This window comes from Microtus ochrogaster, chromosome 22, assembly GCF_000317375.1.
Source record: "Microtus ochrogaster isolate Prairie Vole_2 chromosome 22, MicOch1.0, whole genome shotgun sequence".
NCBI lineage: Eukaryota > Metazoa > Chordata > Mammalia > Rodentia > Cricetidae > Microtus > Microtus ochrogaster.
In genome coordinates this window covers 32,184,502-32,200,762 of record NC_022023.1, presented here as the reverse complement: position 1 = coordinate 32,200,762, position 16,261 = coordinate 32,184,502, and the positions used below count along the sequence as shown (strand labels likewise).

General features: G+C 51.6%; 1 protein-coding gene across 4 annotated transcripts in view; it reads left to right on the top strand.

Annotated features, from left to right (window-relative positions):
• The window catches only part of Ptpn5 (protein tyrosine phosphatase, non-receptor type 5), a 62,025-nt gene extending 50,261 nt beyond the window's left edge, over positions 1-11,764 (top strand). For all 4 annotated transcript variants that reach the window (XM_026784276.1, XM_026784277.1, XM_013350261.2 and 1 more), the window contains 8 exons: positions 919-1,108; positions 3,401-3,485; positions 6,325-6,413; positions 6,574-6,711; positions 7,483-7,593; positions 9,939-10,099; positions 10,181-10,294; positions 10,617-11,764. In XM_026784276.1, coding sequence (XP_026640077.1) covers positions 919-1,108; positions 3,401-3,485; positions 6,325-6,413; positions 6,574-6,711; positions 7,483-7,593; positions 9,939-10,099; positions 10,181-10,294; positions 10,617-10,710 — 982 coding nt within the window. In that variant the 3' untranslated portion in view covers positions 10,711-11,764. The remainder of the gene's footprint in view (positions 1-918; positions 1,109-3,400; positions 3,486-6,324; positions 6,414-6,573; positions 6,712-7,482; positions 7,594-9,938; positions 10,100-10,180; positions 10,295-10,616) is intronic.
• The last annotated feature ends 4,497 nt before the right edge of the window (positions 11,765-16,261 follow it).

The window sequence follows — 16,261 nt, the reverse complement described above, 5'->3', positions numbered from 1 at the left end:
GGTACTTCAAGATGAATGCCCAAAAGTGCAGTTCCTTCCCATGCACACACAGGCATGTGCAGGCATGCACATGAGCACACCCATATTCTTCTTGGATCGAGGAAGTCAGATACAGAGCTTGTTGGAGCCTTTAACTTGACTGTGTTCCTTGTAATTTGACAAAGGGACAGTAGGTAGCATTTCCCAAAACCTCTACTTCCTGTAAGTACCCCCATAGGATTCCATGAGCAAGTTTTGAGAGGTAGTGGCATCCTGCATTTAAGGCTGGGTAAGCCAGCTCACACATGGTTTGAATTACCCACAGGATGTCGTAGAATATACTAGACGGGAACTCAGAAAACTTAGACGATCTTTTTTTGGTTCTGCCACTTTCTCATAGTAAAAGCCTGAACAATGCTAGTATCCTCCTAAAACTCAGTGACCCTTTCTGTGTGATGAGGATCCCTGCTGTCCCAAGGTTTTAGACACCGGGCATGATGGAGCTGGCCCAGTGCAGCTAGCTATATGGGTGGGCTGCTACTGGCTGCCTTTGAGCTCCCTCCTTCCCTGGATGCAAAGGGCCCTGGCCTTTCCACTGAAACGCACTGAATACCATGACAGCCTCGTTCTAGAACTGTGATGCTGGGTTCTGAAGCTGGGCTCTCGAGCTTGAGGTTCACCTTAGCACGTGTCTCCCTGTGGGCCTCCTCCCTCAGCAGAGTCCAGGGGAGGGCCATTAGGGATTGCTTGGGTTGAACTTTCAGAACTGGGGCCTCTGCCCCACTGTGGGAAGCAGCGGACAGGTGTGTGGGCAGAGCCATGTGCTCCTTAGAACAGGTTCTTGTCACATCCCTCTTCCTGAAGCCCACCCTACTCTCCTCTAGCCACCTTCTTTCTTTCATGCCTAAGGCTGGTATCTTCTTCTGTGAACCCTTGCAGGAGGGGCTCCAATGTCTCCCTGACCCTGGACATGTGTACCCCTGGCTGCAATGAGGAGGGATTTGGCTACCTGGTGTCCCCCCGGGAGGAGTCAGCCCATGAGTACCTGCTCAGTGCCTCCCGCATCCTCCAGGCAGAGGAGCTACACGAAAAGGCTCTGGACCCATTCTTGCTGCAGGCAGAATTCTTTGTGAGTTCCTTGAAGTGGCCAGCCACCTTAGCACTCCTAGGGCCCACCATGCAGCCAGTCAGTACCACAGAGTATACAGATTCATGCATGGAATAGACTAGCATCCCGTTGTCATCTCTCCAAGCACCCTGGGCAAGCTCTTAGCCTCTGAGACTTGATATCCTCATCTGGAAAGTCACAAATGGCAGGATCTTTGAAGGAGTTAAGGAGGACAATACCGTACATCAGGCAGGCAGATTCTTTATCTGTTGGAAGAACTGGAACTGGGCTCTGGAAGCCACAGAAAGCAGCCTCCTCCTGGTGGTGTAGTTCAGTGGTAGAACACGTGCCTAGTAGCATACACAAATCTGGGTCAACCCCCAGGGAAAAGAAAGCCTCGCCTACTCATTCTCCTGTCTTCCTGCCCTCCTCTGCCTGATATCATCAAGGATGTTTATCCCCATGCTCCTGGGTCCCCCCTTTTCTTCCCAGGTTTCAAGCTTAGGCTAGGGCTTAGTCCTTTCCCAACCTCTGACAAGTAACAGTCCTGATCTCCTGACCGGAGTGTTTAGCCACATAAGAGCTCAGCCATGAGCACGTGTGGCCTGTATTGTCAGCACAAGGTAAGTCTGAAGTGAGACTTCGGCAGTGTTAGACTTTTGATAATGGTCCTCAGAAATAGCAGACTCCACTGCCAGGGGGGTCTTGGCCTTGCCCCATGGGTCTGCACCCATAGTTAATATTAAAAAAAACAGAGGGGGAAGGGGGGACCTGATGCTCACCAGTCCACTCTTCCATCGAACTCACCAGTCAGGTAGCACACACACTGCTGCTTGGGCTCAGTGCTCCAAGATCTCCAGAGCTTGTCTCCACCTGCAGAAAGCCCAAAGTGGTGGACCCCAGCCTTCTTCATGTTCCCCCCCACACACACACACATACCAGCAGAAACTGTTCATTTCTGGGTCAGGTGACTGGTACCTTCCTCCCATCATTCCCACCTCCCTGTAGTCAGCCTTCCTCCACCACCCAGTTCCCACCATCATCCTCTTCCCATGAAAACAGCCTTCCACGTCCCTTCCTGCTCATCAGATACTATAGATTTTTGCCAGGGAGAAAGGAACACAACCTGCTCACCCACTCCATGGGCAGTTCTGCACATGTGTGTGGTGGGGGTTTTTTTATTATTATTATTATTATTGTTTCTTTTGATTCTCACAAGAGCCCTAGATGATATCATCATCTACACTGGGCAAAGACCATCTAGTATATCCAGAAAGAGTGAGTAGTAAGACCAGGTGCTAAAGTGTGCAGCCTGATTAGCAGGGAAGGCATCGGGAGGCATCATTGGGGAGATATCCCAGAGGCCATGGGTGGGGGAATGGCGCTAAGGTGAACTTGAGAGTTAGAGCCAATTTGGATGTGCAGAGCTGAAACTAGTACTCTCAGCAAGCGTAGCACCATGAACGCAGACCTGAGCCTAGGCAGAGGAGGGACGGAGGCATAACAGAGTGGGAAAACAAAGAAAGCCGAGTCAGGAAGAACACAAGTTCAGGGCCCGCCTGGGCCATATAGGGTTAGTGAGCAACCAGCTGAGACCGCCTCAGAATTTAAAAGTGGGTGGGAAAAGTTGGAATTTTAGTTCAGTGGGAGGGTACTTGTCAGGCATGCACAAGGCTCTAGGTCCAACCTCCAGCATAAGGGAGACATGGGGAATAGAACAAGAGAAGACGCAGACCCAATTGCAGATGAAGGGAAGCCAGATCTGAAGAGGTGCCCATCGGACATGGAACTCATTCGAAGGCACAAAGGGCCTTAAGGGATGAGAAGTGGGTTCCCTTTTTACTGGGCAATCTTAAAGGAAGTGACTTTGGATAGACAGGATGTGTGGAGGAGAGGAGGGTGGATCAAGTCTTTCCAAAAAGTGAGCATCACAAACAAAAGTCCAAGGTGAGGATGCCCACAGCAGGAACGCGCGTCCCCAGAGCTACCTGACTGGCTGTTGGACAGAAAACAGGGAGGGAGGGGGCGATTGGCAGGGTCACTTTGTCTTGTTCATTTTCACTTGGCCTTTCATTAAATGTCTGTCTTAAACCAAGCTGGCCCTCAACGGACTATCGCTGTGCTATTTAGTTTATGCCCTTGGCAAATGCCAGTAACTGTTACAAATGTGTGTGTGCACTCACTCAGTAGTAAATGTTCGTCGAATGAATGCATGACCTCAAGACAGCCCCTGCACTGGCAGGTGGAGCTGAATATGGACTTTTGGGAAGACCAGCCTGAAGCTACTTACAGACCCCTGTCTTCCTCATGTAGGAAATCCCCATGAACTTCGTGGATCCAAAGGAGTATGACATCCCAGGACTGGTGCGGAAGAATCGGTACAGAACCATCCTCCCCAGTGAGTACCTGCTGCCCCAGGGTGGAGAGGAGCTTGGGTCCGGTCATCTGGGAAGACCTAAATCCGGAGCCGGGCCTCTAGGGATGGTGGGCAGTCATCACAGTAGGGGGTATGGAGACCAGGCCAATCCGGAGAGAGAAGGGATGGAGAGCAGAGACTGAACTGGCTCCTTCTCTAGCCCTGGCCCCTGCCCTTCCTGGCTAGTGACATTGAACTCTGGAGAAACCCAGAGAGAAAAGGTAGCTCTGAGGTAATGAGCAGTGACTGAAGTATTTGCATGGCCTTTCTCTTCTGGGTGGGTGTATTTTGAGAAGAAAACATTAAAGGCTCAGAGAAGGTAAGTGTTTGTCCACAGCCACACAGCTAGTAAAAAAAAAAAAAAAATCTGGTCTCTAAACCTGGGCTTCTGTGACCCCAGAATCAGGCTTTTTCGTCTGCCTGTGTTCTGTATGACCTGGCTGTCAGTCCTCCAGCAGGCAGAGCCCCTCCCACAGGGAATGAGGTACCTTTATCCTGTAGTGATCTGCCTATCATGAGGCATGTCCAAGTGAGGCTACACAGAGAGCCCTCTGTAAGGCCTGGGCAGGGTTCGTCTCCTTTGGAGACCCACTGTTCCCATTCCATCCCATGGTATCATCTTCAGGTAGCTTTGATCAAGGCCCTCTGGGGGCTAGCTCGGGAGGAGGGGGTGACTTGTTGAAAGTGAATCCCCAAAAACCTACTCCAGCCAGTTTGTGGAGTAGCGAGCCCTTAAAAAGCAGTTTGCCATCAGCATCTCCGGCAGCATGGAAGATGTCATGACTTATTTTTAACTTTTAAAATATCGACTTGTGGTTGCTATGGTTACACAGTCTCTAGGTAGTTACGTTTAAACAAAGCACCATTTAAGGCCAGGATGCCTTAGCTGGGCTGCTCACCTCTTCTCTCAACTTACTCTCCCTGCTCCTGTCCTTCCTGCAGGCACAGGCCCAGGTACCCCAGAACCTAGGGTTTTGCTGGCTCCTTAGAATGGCCGCTGGAGTCAACCAGAGTCCCTGTGGTCCTGCTGGGCTGTTGACAGGCTCCCAGCTCCCCCAACCATGCCCTGAACCTCCAGACCCCCAAACCCAGCATAGAATATTATACAGTCAGGCAGAGCTGACCTTGAACTGTAAGAGTCTTGGACTGGAGGGACAAAGGTCATAGAGGCTCAGCAGAAGCAGCCTCTGGGATCGGGGGGACACCCTGAGATTTGTTCTATCATTGATTGTACACATTTCCTGAGCCCCATCCCAGGGAATGAAAATTTGGATTCTGCACACAGAGCTTGGCGTCAAGCAAAAGCAACAGTTCTGTGGGTGAGCACAATAGCTGTGCCGCTCAGCACAGCCTCAAACTCCAAAAGAGTGTGGAGCAACTGGGAGACGGTCTGGACCTTCTTGAATGAATGAGTGAATGACCCTCTCAGATCCAGACCCCTCCCTTCCATCCTTACTACCAAATGACTTCCATATTGCCTAGCTCTAATGAGCACCACTGACATACAGTACACTGGCATAATTGTCCCTGGGCGAGGTGCCAGAGAGGGCAGCCTGTGACCTTGACACTTCTCTCCAGACTGTGGCAGACATATCCTGACTTGTACTTTTTATCCTCCCTGCCCCCTCTCATAATGGAGCACAACAGAAACCTTATCATGTCCCCTTCTTCCCTAAATGTAGTCAACGTCACCCCCTCGAAGCATGTGATGCTTCCTCTCCAGCTCCCATCCTCCCGCCAAGCTAAGCCATAGCCTGTGTACCTGGTCAGACAGTGTTCCCTGTTTTTCCTCCTGGTTCTCTAACCCCTGAAAAGTCCCACATTGTCTGTGAAACGCAGCCACCCTAGCCCGATCACAGTCCCCTCTGTCCCTCCAGTCCAGAGCTCTTAGGCCACGCACCCCCTTGTCTTCCTGCCCTCTTTTGTAGCAGTAACCACACACATCTTGTTGATCTCAGAGGCTCGTCTCACAAGCACATTACAGGGCCAGCCCAAACCGGGGGCTGTAGAATGCAATCATTAGCACCACCACAGTGACTCCCTGATCGCCAAGCTCTGATATCTGGCCAGAGAAGGCAGCACCCACGTCTGTCCTTCCAGCACCTAACATGGATAAGCAAAGCCAGGAGGTCCAGACAGAACTACCTGCTCGAGTTCTCTCTTCTTCTGGCCATGCAGAAGCCTCTCCCACCTGCTCTTACCCCTCCCCTGCACTACTTCTATGCCCTCTCTACAAGAGCTGTCCACCCCCGTATCACCTGCCATGACCCAGGAGAGACGGGGGCTGGCAAAGGGGTGGAGATGAGAGGCTTATACCCATCACCCCTAGGTTCTTCTCCATTCCTACTGTCTGCTGGAAACTCGTGATAACCGCAACTCCCTGTTAGTTAGCGTCTGCCATAAGCTGTTGCACGTGCTGCTTCTAGGACCAGGGGCTCTACTTTTTCCCATCGACTCGCTTTTAATATTAATATATAAGTATGTATGGGGCACACTTGTGGAGGTCTGAGGACGATGTGTGAGATTCAGTTCTCCCCTCCAGCATATGGATCCTGGGGATCCAACTCACGCTGTCAGGCTTGGCAGCAAGTGGCTATACCCTCTGAGCCGTCACGCCAGCCCCCGGTAACTCTTTTGGTTATGACTGATGGTATTGGTTTGGTTATACCTGATGGTAATGACTCACAATGGCACCCCTGCACCGTGAGAGCACATACTGGCCATGACCCCCGAGGAAATGTGGGTGCTGTGGAGAAGAACAGAGAAGTTGCACCCTGTACCAGAAGGTCCAGCTCACAGCTTCACCTGTCTCCCACCCCAGATCCTCACAGCAGGGTGTGTCTGACTTCACCAGACCCTAACGATCCTAACGATCCTCTGAGTTCCTACATCAATGCCAACTACATCCGGGTACGTAGCTCCATCCCAAGAGCCTTCCACTAAAGGAGAGGCCTGAGCTGGTGGAATCTATCCTCCAGACTTGTCCCCAAGAGGAGCCTAAGTATGGGATGGGGCCCCGGGAGTGCTGCCTCCTACCCTGACCTGACAGGCTGGACTTGGCTGGCTGCAGGGCTACAGTGGGAAGGAGAAAGTGTACATCGCCACACAGGGACCCATCGTCAGCACAGTGGCCGACTTCTGGCGCATGGTGTGGCAGGAGCACACACCCATCATTGTCATGATCACCAACATCGAGGAGATGAACGAGGTAGGGACCCTGCGCCGTTGCTCAGTGCCCCCTGCTTTCAGCCCCACATGAAGCATCTCGTTTGCATATTAATTTTTATGAGGATGTTGTGATCCTGGTGTGCACTTAACTTAAGGAAGTGGAAGATGGTGAGGATTAAGATTTACATTCAGGGCCACACAGAGCAAAGCAGAGCCTGGAGCTGGCTTCTCCCTCCCCATCCAGTGGCCATGCTTTCCACCAAGATACTTTGCTGTCTCCCAGTCTGCCAGAGATGTGAAAACTGATAATGAACAACTTTTTTAATTGAACCCCCATAAAATAGCCTTCAGAGGGAGGCTGGGGAAAGAGCTCAGTTGAGGACTTGAGTTTGAACTCTGCACCCATGTAAATTAATCCAAGCATGGTATATGCATCAGTACCACCAGTGCTATGAAGCTAGATGGGAAGATCTAGGGCTCACTGGCCAACCTGTCTTGATGAGTTGCAGGCCGATGAGAGACTCTGTCCTGAACGCCAAGGTGGACTGCACATGGGGAACAACACTTGATGCTAAACTCTGGCCTCTACACACATAGAAAGTCCTATAAAGGGGTACCATTTTCATCTTACAAATGGGGAAACTGAGGCTCAGAAATGAGTAGGTCATGGGTTATAAAGCCAAGATTTTAATACAACCCTCTAACAACCAAACCTGCTGTCCTTGTGTTCCCGTCTGTTGGCCCCAGCAGAGCAGGAGGGGATGTGGGAAGAGAATACGGGAGTAACACAGGCTGATCTTGGTCCTTGCAGAAGTGCACGGAGTACTGGCCGGAAGAGCAGGTCATCCACGACGGCGTGGAGATCACTGTGCAGAAAGTCATCCACACTGAGGACTATCGGCTGCGACTCATCTCCCTCAGGGTGAGGCCTGGGGTCAGACAGGGCTGACTGGGAGGCTTAGCTGGGACCACCAACTGAAGAAAGTACTCAAAGACCTACCATAGGTGATGCATAGGCCTAGGTCACACCCAGGGTTTACTGGTAAGCAGGGTAAATAGACGTGGGCACTAGTGTTAAGATGGAGCCTCAGCGGCATTTCCCAAACCTTATCTTCATGGACCATCTGGCTCCTCCTGGGCCCTGCTGCTCATGACCATTCTAGCTCTTCTCCACAACCTCTCAATGCCAGGACTGACCCAGTGAGGAAGCTTCCAGAGCTTCCAGCACTGTCCTTATCGTAACAGAAGGTTCTTTATGACTTTGAGTGCCACTAACGTTGCTTTCGTTGGGATTCTGACTTCTAGTCTGATGCACCCAGTGTGTCTACCACCAGAGGGCAGGCACTCCTTGCTGCTTTAGGACACACAATCATGCTTACAGGAAATGGCAGGGGAAAGGAAAACATGCAAAGTGTGAGCAACACAGAGCAGCCCAGAAGACTGGCGGGAGGCGTCCTCCCACCCAAAAGTTGCGCTTCTCCCAGAACAAGCAGAAGAGGAGAGACTGCTCCTTTGGGGTATTAGAAGGTTCTGGTTTGGAAAAGCGATGAGATATGTGTTTGCAGAAAGTGGAGTCCCCTGTGATCACCCAGAAAGGTGGGAAAGTTATGCGGGGCACCAGGAAGCCCACGCCCTCTTCAGAAACAGCCTAGAAAGGTCACTGATGCTGACAGCCACAGGGTTCAGCCACAGAAAGGAGCTTGGGGCCTGATGTTTGACCCTCTGAGCAGCCCTGTCTCCCAGTGGATGCAGAAAACCGGGCAAGATACCAGGGTGCCTGAGCCCCCAGAAGGCAGCGTCCACATGAGCATCTAACACCAAGACTTATTGGAAACACTGAAGGCCCCAAGGAGGGGCAGGCGCTGTGGTCTCTGTCACAGCCATGTAACACAAGAGCATGAGGAACCAGCTCCCAGGTAGAAAGAGGCTGTGTGGGGCTGCTCATCTTCTCTGTGCTATGGGATCAGCTAGGGAAGAACGGGGGATCTTGGGGTTTGACGGTGTTGACAAGCCTCTGCTCTGGGTGTAGCTCTGACTCGGATCCTGGGGACAGAGCTGTGTTCTGGGCTCTTGGTTCAAGGAGCACCTATAAGATGGCAAATACCACCTAGTGATCGGCACGGATGCAGAAAGACACCCTGCCATACAGAATGTTCTGAGGGTGCCTCCCAGAAGTGCTATATGGGGTCTTGGAGGGTTGGGGAGGCATGGCCAGGGGTGAATAAGTGGGAAAGCTTCCCTAGCGTGCAGAAGGAGCAGTGTGTGTGCAAGCACCCGTGTGTGCAGCAGAAAGGATGATGGAGTGAGGAAGCTCTCTGGGGTCTCTAAGGGCATGGATCACATTTGAAGGTGTGCACTCCTGCCCCACGGGCCCCACCGTCAGCTTCCCGCACAATAGAAAGGAGGCTTCAACATATGAAACTGGGGGATAGGAAACCATGGCAGTCAGTCCATAGTGAAGGGTTTCTTGGTTTGGTGTAGGAAGCTACCCAGGTTCTCACACTAGGCCAGAACTCTTTCACTGAGCTATATATCCCCAGCGCTTTTTTATTGTCTTGTTTGTTCTGAGACAGGCTCACTAAATTTCCCACACTGACGTGGAACTTGCTCTGTAGATCATGCAGGCCTTGATCTTCCAGCCTCAGGTTTCCAAGTAGCTAGGATTACAGGCCTGCACCATCAGCCCCAGCCAGCTAAAGGTCTTAAACACCATGCAATATATCCAGATTTGTGTTGGAGAGAGACCATTTTGATGCTAAGGGTCTTTGGTAGTCAGACAGGAAGAGGTGGGATGGTGAAGCAGAACAGAGATGGGCAACGCATAATGAGGACAAAGGGATGAGCAGGCAGAACAGAGTCCCTGTGCCTGGGTCATGTGACTAACGGGTACCTGGAACATCTGTCAGAATAAGGAACTTCCAGGTAGCAATGAACTGGATAAATATGCTCTTTGCCTTTCTGGGATGATTTTAGTGTTTAGAGGCCAATATTCTTGGATGATTTTAGTGTTTAGAGGCCAATATCATATGCACGCAGGCACGCACACACACTAACCTAACTCTGATCTGTCTTGTACCATTGTGCAGTGTGGTAGGTGGGGACTTGGGATCCCTCCACTCTTTGTGTCCTCTCTTTGCCCCCTCATCTCCATCTTTGGATGAATCAGGTCCTGGAACATTCACATGTATCTGGCAGGGAGCGGGAGCGCTCTCTCTCTCTCTCTCTCTCTCTCTCTCCTCTCTCTCTCTCTCTCTCCCTCCTGAGCAGAGAGGGACTGAAGAGCGAGGCTTGAAGCATTACTGGTTCACATCCTGGCCTGACCAGAAGACTCCAGACCGAGCACCTCCCCTCCTGCACCTGGTACGGGAGGTGGAGGAGGCAGCCCAACAAGAGGGACCCCATTGTTCCCCAATCATCGTTCACTGCAGGTGGGTTTTCCTGTCCACCCACTGGGGCAGGGCCACCCCCATCTCTGGGCTCCTAACCCCATCTATCCTCCCGACCTCCAGTGCAGGGATTGGGAGGACTGGCTGCTTCATCGCCACCAGCATCTGCTGCCAGCAGCTGCGACGTGAGGGCGTCGTGGACATCCTAAAGACCACATGCCAACTCCGTCAGGACAGGTCAGCCACTGGTCAGGGGAGGAGAGGGTGGCAGTGTGATGTGTGCATAAATTGAGGGACAGTTGACAAACCAGATGTAGTCTGTAAGGCAGATGGGGAACAGAAAAAAAATGGAAGAGAGCAGAATCCAGGCAGCTCTCTGGAGGAAGACAGAAGCCAGGCAGCTGGTAGAAAGGACAGGAGCTGAAATCAGGGTGTGTCCCCGAAATGAAGGGACAGAGAGCAATGGCTGGGAAGAGTTGATCTCTGTAAGCTACAGAATAGATGGTACCCCTAGTGCTTGAGGACCCCTCCCGCAGCCCACTGCATCTCTACTGGCCAGGGGTGGCATGATCCAGACATGTGAACAGTACCAGTTTGTGCACCACGTCATGAGCCTCTATGAGAAGCAACTGTCCCACCAGTCCTCAGAGTGACCACGCTCTTCCTCTGAGCTCCTCTGGGCACTGCCCAGCCTGAGTCTGGGCCTTCACCCTAACCCAAGACCTGGCCTTGCCTGGGTCCTGGGTCTGCTCCCGTCCCTTCCCCCCAACTCTTCCTTTTCTTCAGTCTGCTCCCCTCTCTGTTGTCCTGGCCTGGTCCCTACCCCCAGCCTAGCTCTTCTACTGTATATACTGCAGAATTGGGGAGGGCAGGGGAGGAATGTGCCAGGCCAGGCCTGGGGCCCCTAGGCCTGACCCACACCATACAGACCTGGGGCCTCAGTTTTAACCATGGTTCCACCGCTACTTGGTCCAAAATGTTTCAATGCCACATTCCAAATGTTCTACCACTATGTGTTCTGTCTATCCATCCATCTCTGCTATCTGTACCAGACACTGTGTCCCCTCAGCCAGGAATGGAACCCTGAACTGAGCTCCGGCCCCTCAGTCCCCCAGCCCCCGAGGCAGAGAGGTAACCGCCTCTGGCCCCGCCAGCTCCTCAGAAAAGGCAGATTATATTTTGCCATCAGAATGCAAACGGCAGGAATAGGATTCGGAAACCAGGCAGGGGAGCACGTGATGGTTGACAGAGAGATCCCAGCTAAGGAAGGTTCCTGGGCAAGGGTGGGCATTACTCTAGATGCCTTCTGAGTGTTTGGTACTCTCAGGAGGCAATGACCAGCCTGGGAGGCACTGGAGAGGAAGAGGAGAGATGCAGGTGGGGAACCCCAAAGAGCCGGGCCCTGAGGGGGGCCTCCAAGAGTAGGATGGGGACTCAACTCCAAACCTGTAAGACATCTTTCTGTGTCACTATGGGAAAGCCCAAAAGTCTCTCTGAGTGTCGCTCTGCGTGTGTTCCCTGTGTCCATGTGTGTGTTGAAAGCCCATGAGCAGGGCATGCATGATTCTTTGGCAACATGTGTTATCTTGGAGCCACGTGTTTTTATTGCTGACTTTAAATATTTATTCCACGGCAAACAGAGACATTTGGTGTCTTTTTATAATTCGCTCGTGGTCATTGGATAGAGCAATAAACAGAGCATTTTGAGCAAAACTAGTCTCCTGGGTCTGTCATTTCCAGTTCCTTCCATTCCCGGTCTCCTTGCACCCCAGGACTTTGTGCCTCTCCTCTGCCGGTGTGCATAAAGTTGCCCTTCTTGCTCGCTGGCGCCCCCTGTGGAGACTGGGGATATACATGAAGCCAAATTTAAAAAGCTAAAGTCTATTAATACCTCCGGATTCTCACTCAGCCTTCAGCCCCAGCCCACAGAAGTACACTGCACCACAGGGAACCTCACAGATGGGTATGGGAAGTTTCCAGAAAGGCAAAGGGATTAGCAGGCCACCAGCTAGAGAGCCGAGGTAGGGAGGCCCCCAGGTCCCTCTCTGGTTGGATAGTATAGTTCTTTTCTTTTCTCTGGGACCCCATCTGAGCTTCAGACACCCTTGTTTTTTCTTATTGTCCATGTCATTCCCTCCATGGCTGAATCTTTGAAGGCCCCGTTGGCTGGCCATCAGCCTGTCCTGGGGTGATCTCCATTACCATCAATGGTCGTCAGCTTCCTTTGCTTCATTTTAGGGTCAGAGGGGAAGACCAGAACAGAAGTGTCCCAGATGGCTGGGAATCTAGTTCCCTGGGGCCCTTTGGGAGGGGCTACTCTCAGCCCAGGCCTCCCAAGGGAAGCTGTTGGATTACATTGAGCCAATAGGAAGTGGGCGGGCCCAACAAGTCCGAGGCAGGGCTGCCGGCTCACAGAGCTCTCCCTCCCAGAGGAAGGTTCATCTACCCAGATTTCAGAGACTGGGCTAAGGAATAGGAAGGAGCCTCGCTACTGTCATTCCCCTACCCCACAAGTGCAGCACACCGTGCAGCAGAACAAACGGTGACCCCAGGATTTGTGCAAGGTGGCGCATCCACTAGATTCACCCAGCGTACCTCTTCCCAGTTCTGTCGGGCTGCACATGCTCACATACCCACGCAGGGACAGCTACCTTGGGCCCCTCAACTCAGAGAAACCCCTCCGGGCAGCAATGAGAAACAGAACCTCTACCATAAGACACAGGAAATGGACTCCTGGCTTGCCACTTCAGCGTCCCTCAGGCCTGGCCAGCAGTCCGTCCATTCCTGCATCCAGCTTGCTTCCCTCCCCTAACTTCCACTGCTAAGCTGTGTGTCATCAAGCTAAAAAAGAGCCTAAGAAAGGGGTTCTCCCCGCCCCCCCCCAAGAGCGCAGCATCTAAGGAACTGGTGACAAACAATGTCCACTGTTGGAACAAAGAAAGAAACTGACCATCCCACTGCCAGGGAAGCAATGAAGCTTCCAAGCCACAGGCACAGCAACCAAGGGTTGGAAGGCTGAGGTTAGTAAAGAAGGTAAGGCTTCCTGACTTTGCTTCTGGGAAAAGACATCAACTGGTACTTTCTGTGCCAGTGGGGGAGATGGAGTGAGACAGAGCATGGGCTGCTCTTAGTACCTAGAGACGGAAGCAACCCAGGCGAAGACGTATGAAGTAGAAATGGGTAGTTAGCCTCAGACCGTCGCTCGGAAGAAGACTTTGAATTCTCTGGAGGCCACTGGGCCAGACAGGGCTGGAGGAGCCAGAAGCTCAGATTCTGTTGTGGGTGACAATTTGGATAGACCACATCAATCAGACACGTTTCCTCATGTGCAAATCAGGTTCTGAAAAAACACCACTCAGGTTAATTAAGAGGCAGGTGTGTCCAGTCACTGAAACGCAGGTGCTGCCGTCGAGAACAAGGAAATTCCTTGTAAACTGGTATACAGAGATCTCCATGGCACAGAGAGAGAACAGGGACAGAACTGTGTGTGACAAGCCACCTGACATGTACAACGGGAAGACCACATGCCCCTATCTGTGTCTGAATGGAAGGGCTCCAGAGGGAACCCCAGATTGCATGTGGGCCCCTCTCTGGAGGGCTAGGAGGTGGGAAGAAAACATTTATGGCATCTTATGTGATTAATATATTAGAGTACTGGCTTTAAAAAGTGTAAGAAATAAAAGCTAAGCCTCTGCCTTTGTCCTGTGACAAATGGAAACAGCTGTAGAAACACAGTCACCTGTGTCAATGTCCCAAACACCACAAGTCCCCCAGACCCAGAACGGAAAGCTATTCAGCTTCCTCCAATGGCCTGTCTCAGAAAGGCGTAGTCAGAAATCCCTCCTCTGGCCCGACTTCCAGATGAACTGCCCAGCACCGGCTTCCTCTCAGTGCCTCTCCACAGGTCTCCCAGCTCCCTGTGAGCTCTGCTCAGTTATCTGGGTAAGGCTAAGCCCCAAATGCTCTGTCTCCAGGGACCTGGGACTGTTTGTGCTGCTGGGCGAAGGCACAGGCCCGCTGGTCCTTGTAACCAGTCAGGGAAAGGAAATGGGGAGCAGAGAAAAGAGAGACCAGAGAGTAAAAGTCCATTGCCTGACTGCTCTCCTCTGCGATGCATACCCTATCCCATGTGTGCATGAACATGTGCGCATGCGTGCTCGCGCGCGCACGCACGGACACACACACACACACACACACTCAGCACCTCTGACTATTTCTCCTACCCCTTTATCTTCAGTGGCCTCACCCTCTCCTTGGTCCACACAGGTGAGTGCCCATGCCTGCTGTCACCATGATGGCCCCTTACCACCAGCAGATGGTATGGTAATAATATGTGTCTGTGGAATTCTCCAGCTCCACCCCCCATGTGAAGACCTCTCAGACAACCAGGATGGTGGGAGGGAGGGAGACAGTGGTACAGGTGAGGGCGTGTGAAGGGAGGCCAGGAAAGCCTTCCCTTTTCTATACCCACCCATAGGTGGCCTCAGTCTTTGCCATGAGTTGGTCCTTCAGGAGACCCCAGGACTAACAGCGACCTCCTCCCAACCTGTGCTTCTAATCCAAGGCTTGAGCTGGATGGCCAAATCTCTGAGAAAACAGATTAGGAAAAATGTGAATCCCACGGATGTGTGTAAAAGGTTAATAAACTCTTTAATTGCTTAAGTCATTCATTCAGAGCCAGGGACAAATTGGATTGCATGAATGTCCCCCCTTGCAGGAAGGTACACTGAGCTATGCTAACCCTGGTCCACTTGAGAAATTGGAGAGCTGGCCACAGGCAGAGGAGAGACAAGCACATAAACAAATGCCTGAGCAATCCGGCTCTTACTCCTTGGGGCCAGACTTGAAGCAGCGAGCATCACGGGAAAGCTGGGAAGGGGTCTCAGAGCAGGACAGGCTGTTTTGGCTGTGTCTCTGGTAAAAGAGGTTAAAAGATGGCTAGAGGCCAAGGTATTATCTTTCCTCAAAGCCTTCTTGTCTACCTTCAAGGTCTCAGAAGGACAGAGTCTCCTTAAGTCCTCTGTGTACAAGGTCATGAGATAAAAACACCACACCACTCTGGTCAGTGAGCCTTGAAGTCAAGCAGCCAGAATTCAAGGTCTACGGTCTAGACCAAAAACTGCAAAATGGTTTACAGTCACGATTTTCAGCCCTTGTAGTGAATGAGAGCCATCTCAACCTAGGGGTGGGGCTGGAAAAACCAGCCATGCCCGAGTCTCTCCCGGACCATTAAATCAGGGAATGTTTTTTAAGCTCCTCAGGGATTCTGGTGTGCAGCCAGGGTCGACAGGACTGACCAACAGAGTTCAGGCAGGGAATGGGGAAACACAAATGTGGGGGGGGGAGACACTTCAGAGGACACCTTTCTAAAGAAGCAGCTGTGGTTCACCTCCCACTAACCAGCAGCCAACATTCACATGTAACATCTTTCTTTTTTCAAGGACTGCCACTTTGTTTACGCATCGTGGCGATCAGGAAAAGACATCTGCAGGCAAAGAGCGGCCTCCACACCGCCTCTTTAGACAGCTAGTTGCTGTTGAAAATCAAGCCGTGAGAGCTCCTTAACAAAATGTTTTCCATCCCAGCCTGAGTGCGGGGAGCAAAAGCACCTGCTTTACTGGCTGCCCTGAGGGTTAACAAAATCACCACTGATGTGTGCCTCACATGGCCCAGGGCACAGGGAAAGAAAGGGCTTCCTAAAGCAGCCATGAAGACCTTGTGTAGTTCATACCATAGTGACAGAGCACTGGCCTAGCATGTGCAAGACCCTGGGCTCTCCCCAGCATCACAAGAAAATAAAACAAGGGGATTGGGGTGGAATATGCTCTTTCAGTTGAGGTGAAATCCATAGGCAGCCCCTCTGGATTGGCAATGTGTCCTGCCCCTCACCCAGGAAATCACCACTTCCAAGAAAACTCATGCTGAACCCACAGACTGGCTGAGAAAATCTAAGACAGCGTTCAGCTAAGTTACAGCCCTTCCAAGGAGAAGCGGGCCCAAGCACCTTATACTAGGGGACCAGAACTCCCAGGAGAGAAGCCCAAAAGAAGATAGATGATAGATAGATAGATAGATAGATAGATAGATAGATAGATAGATAGATAGATAGATAGATAGATAGATAGATAGATAAGATAGATTGATAGATAGATAGATAGATAGATAGATAGATAGATAGATAGATAGATAGATAGATAGATAGAT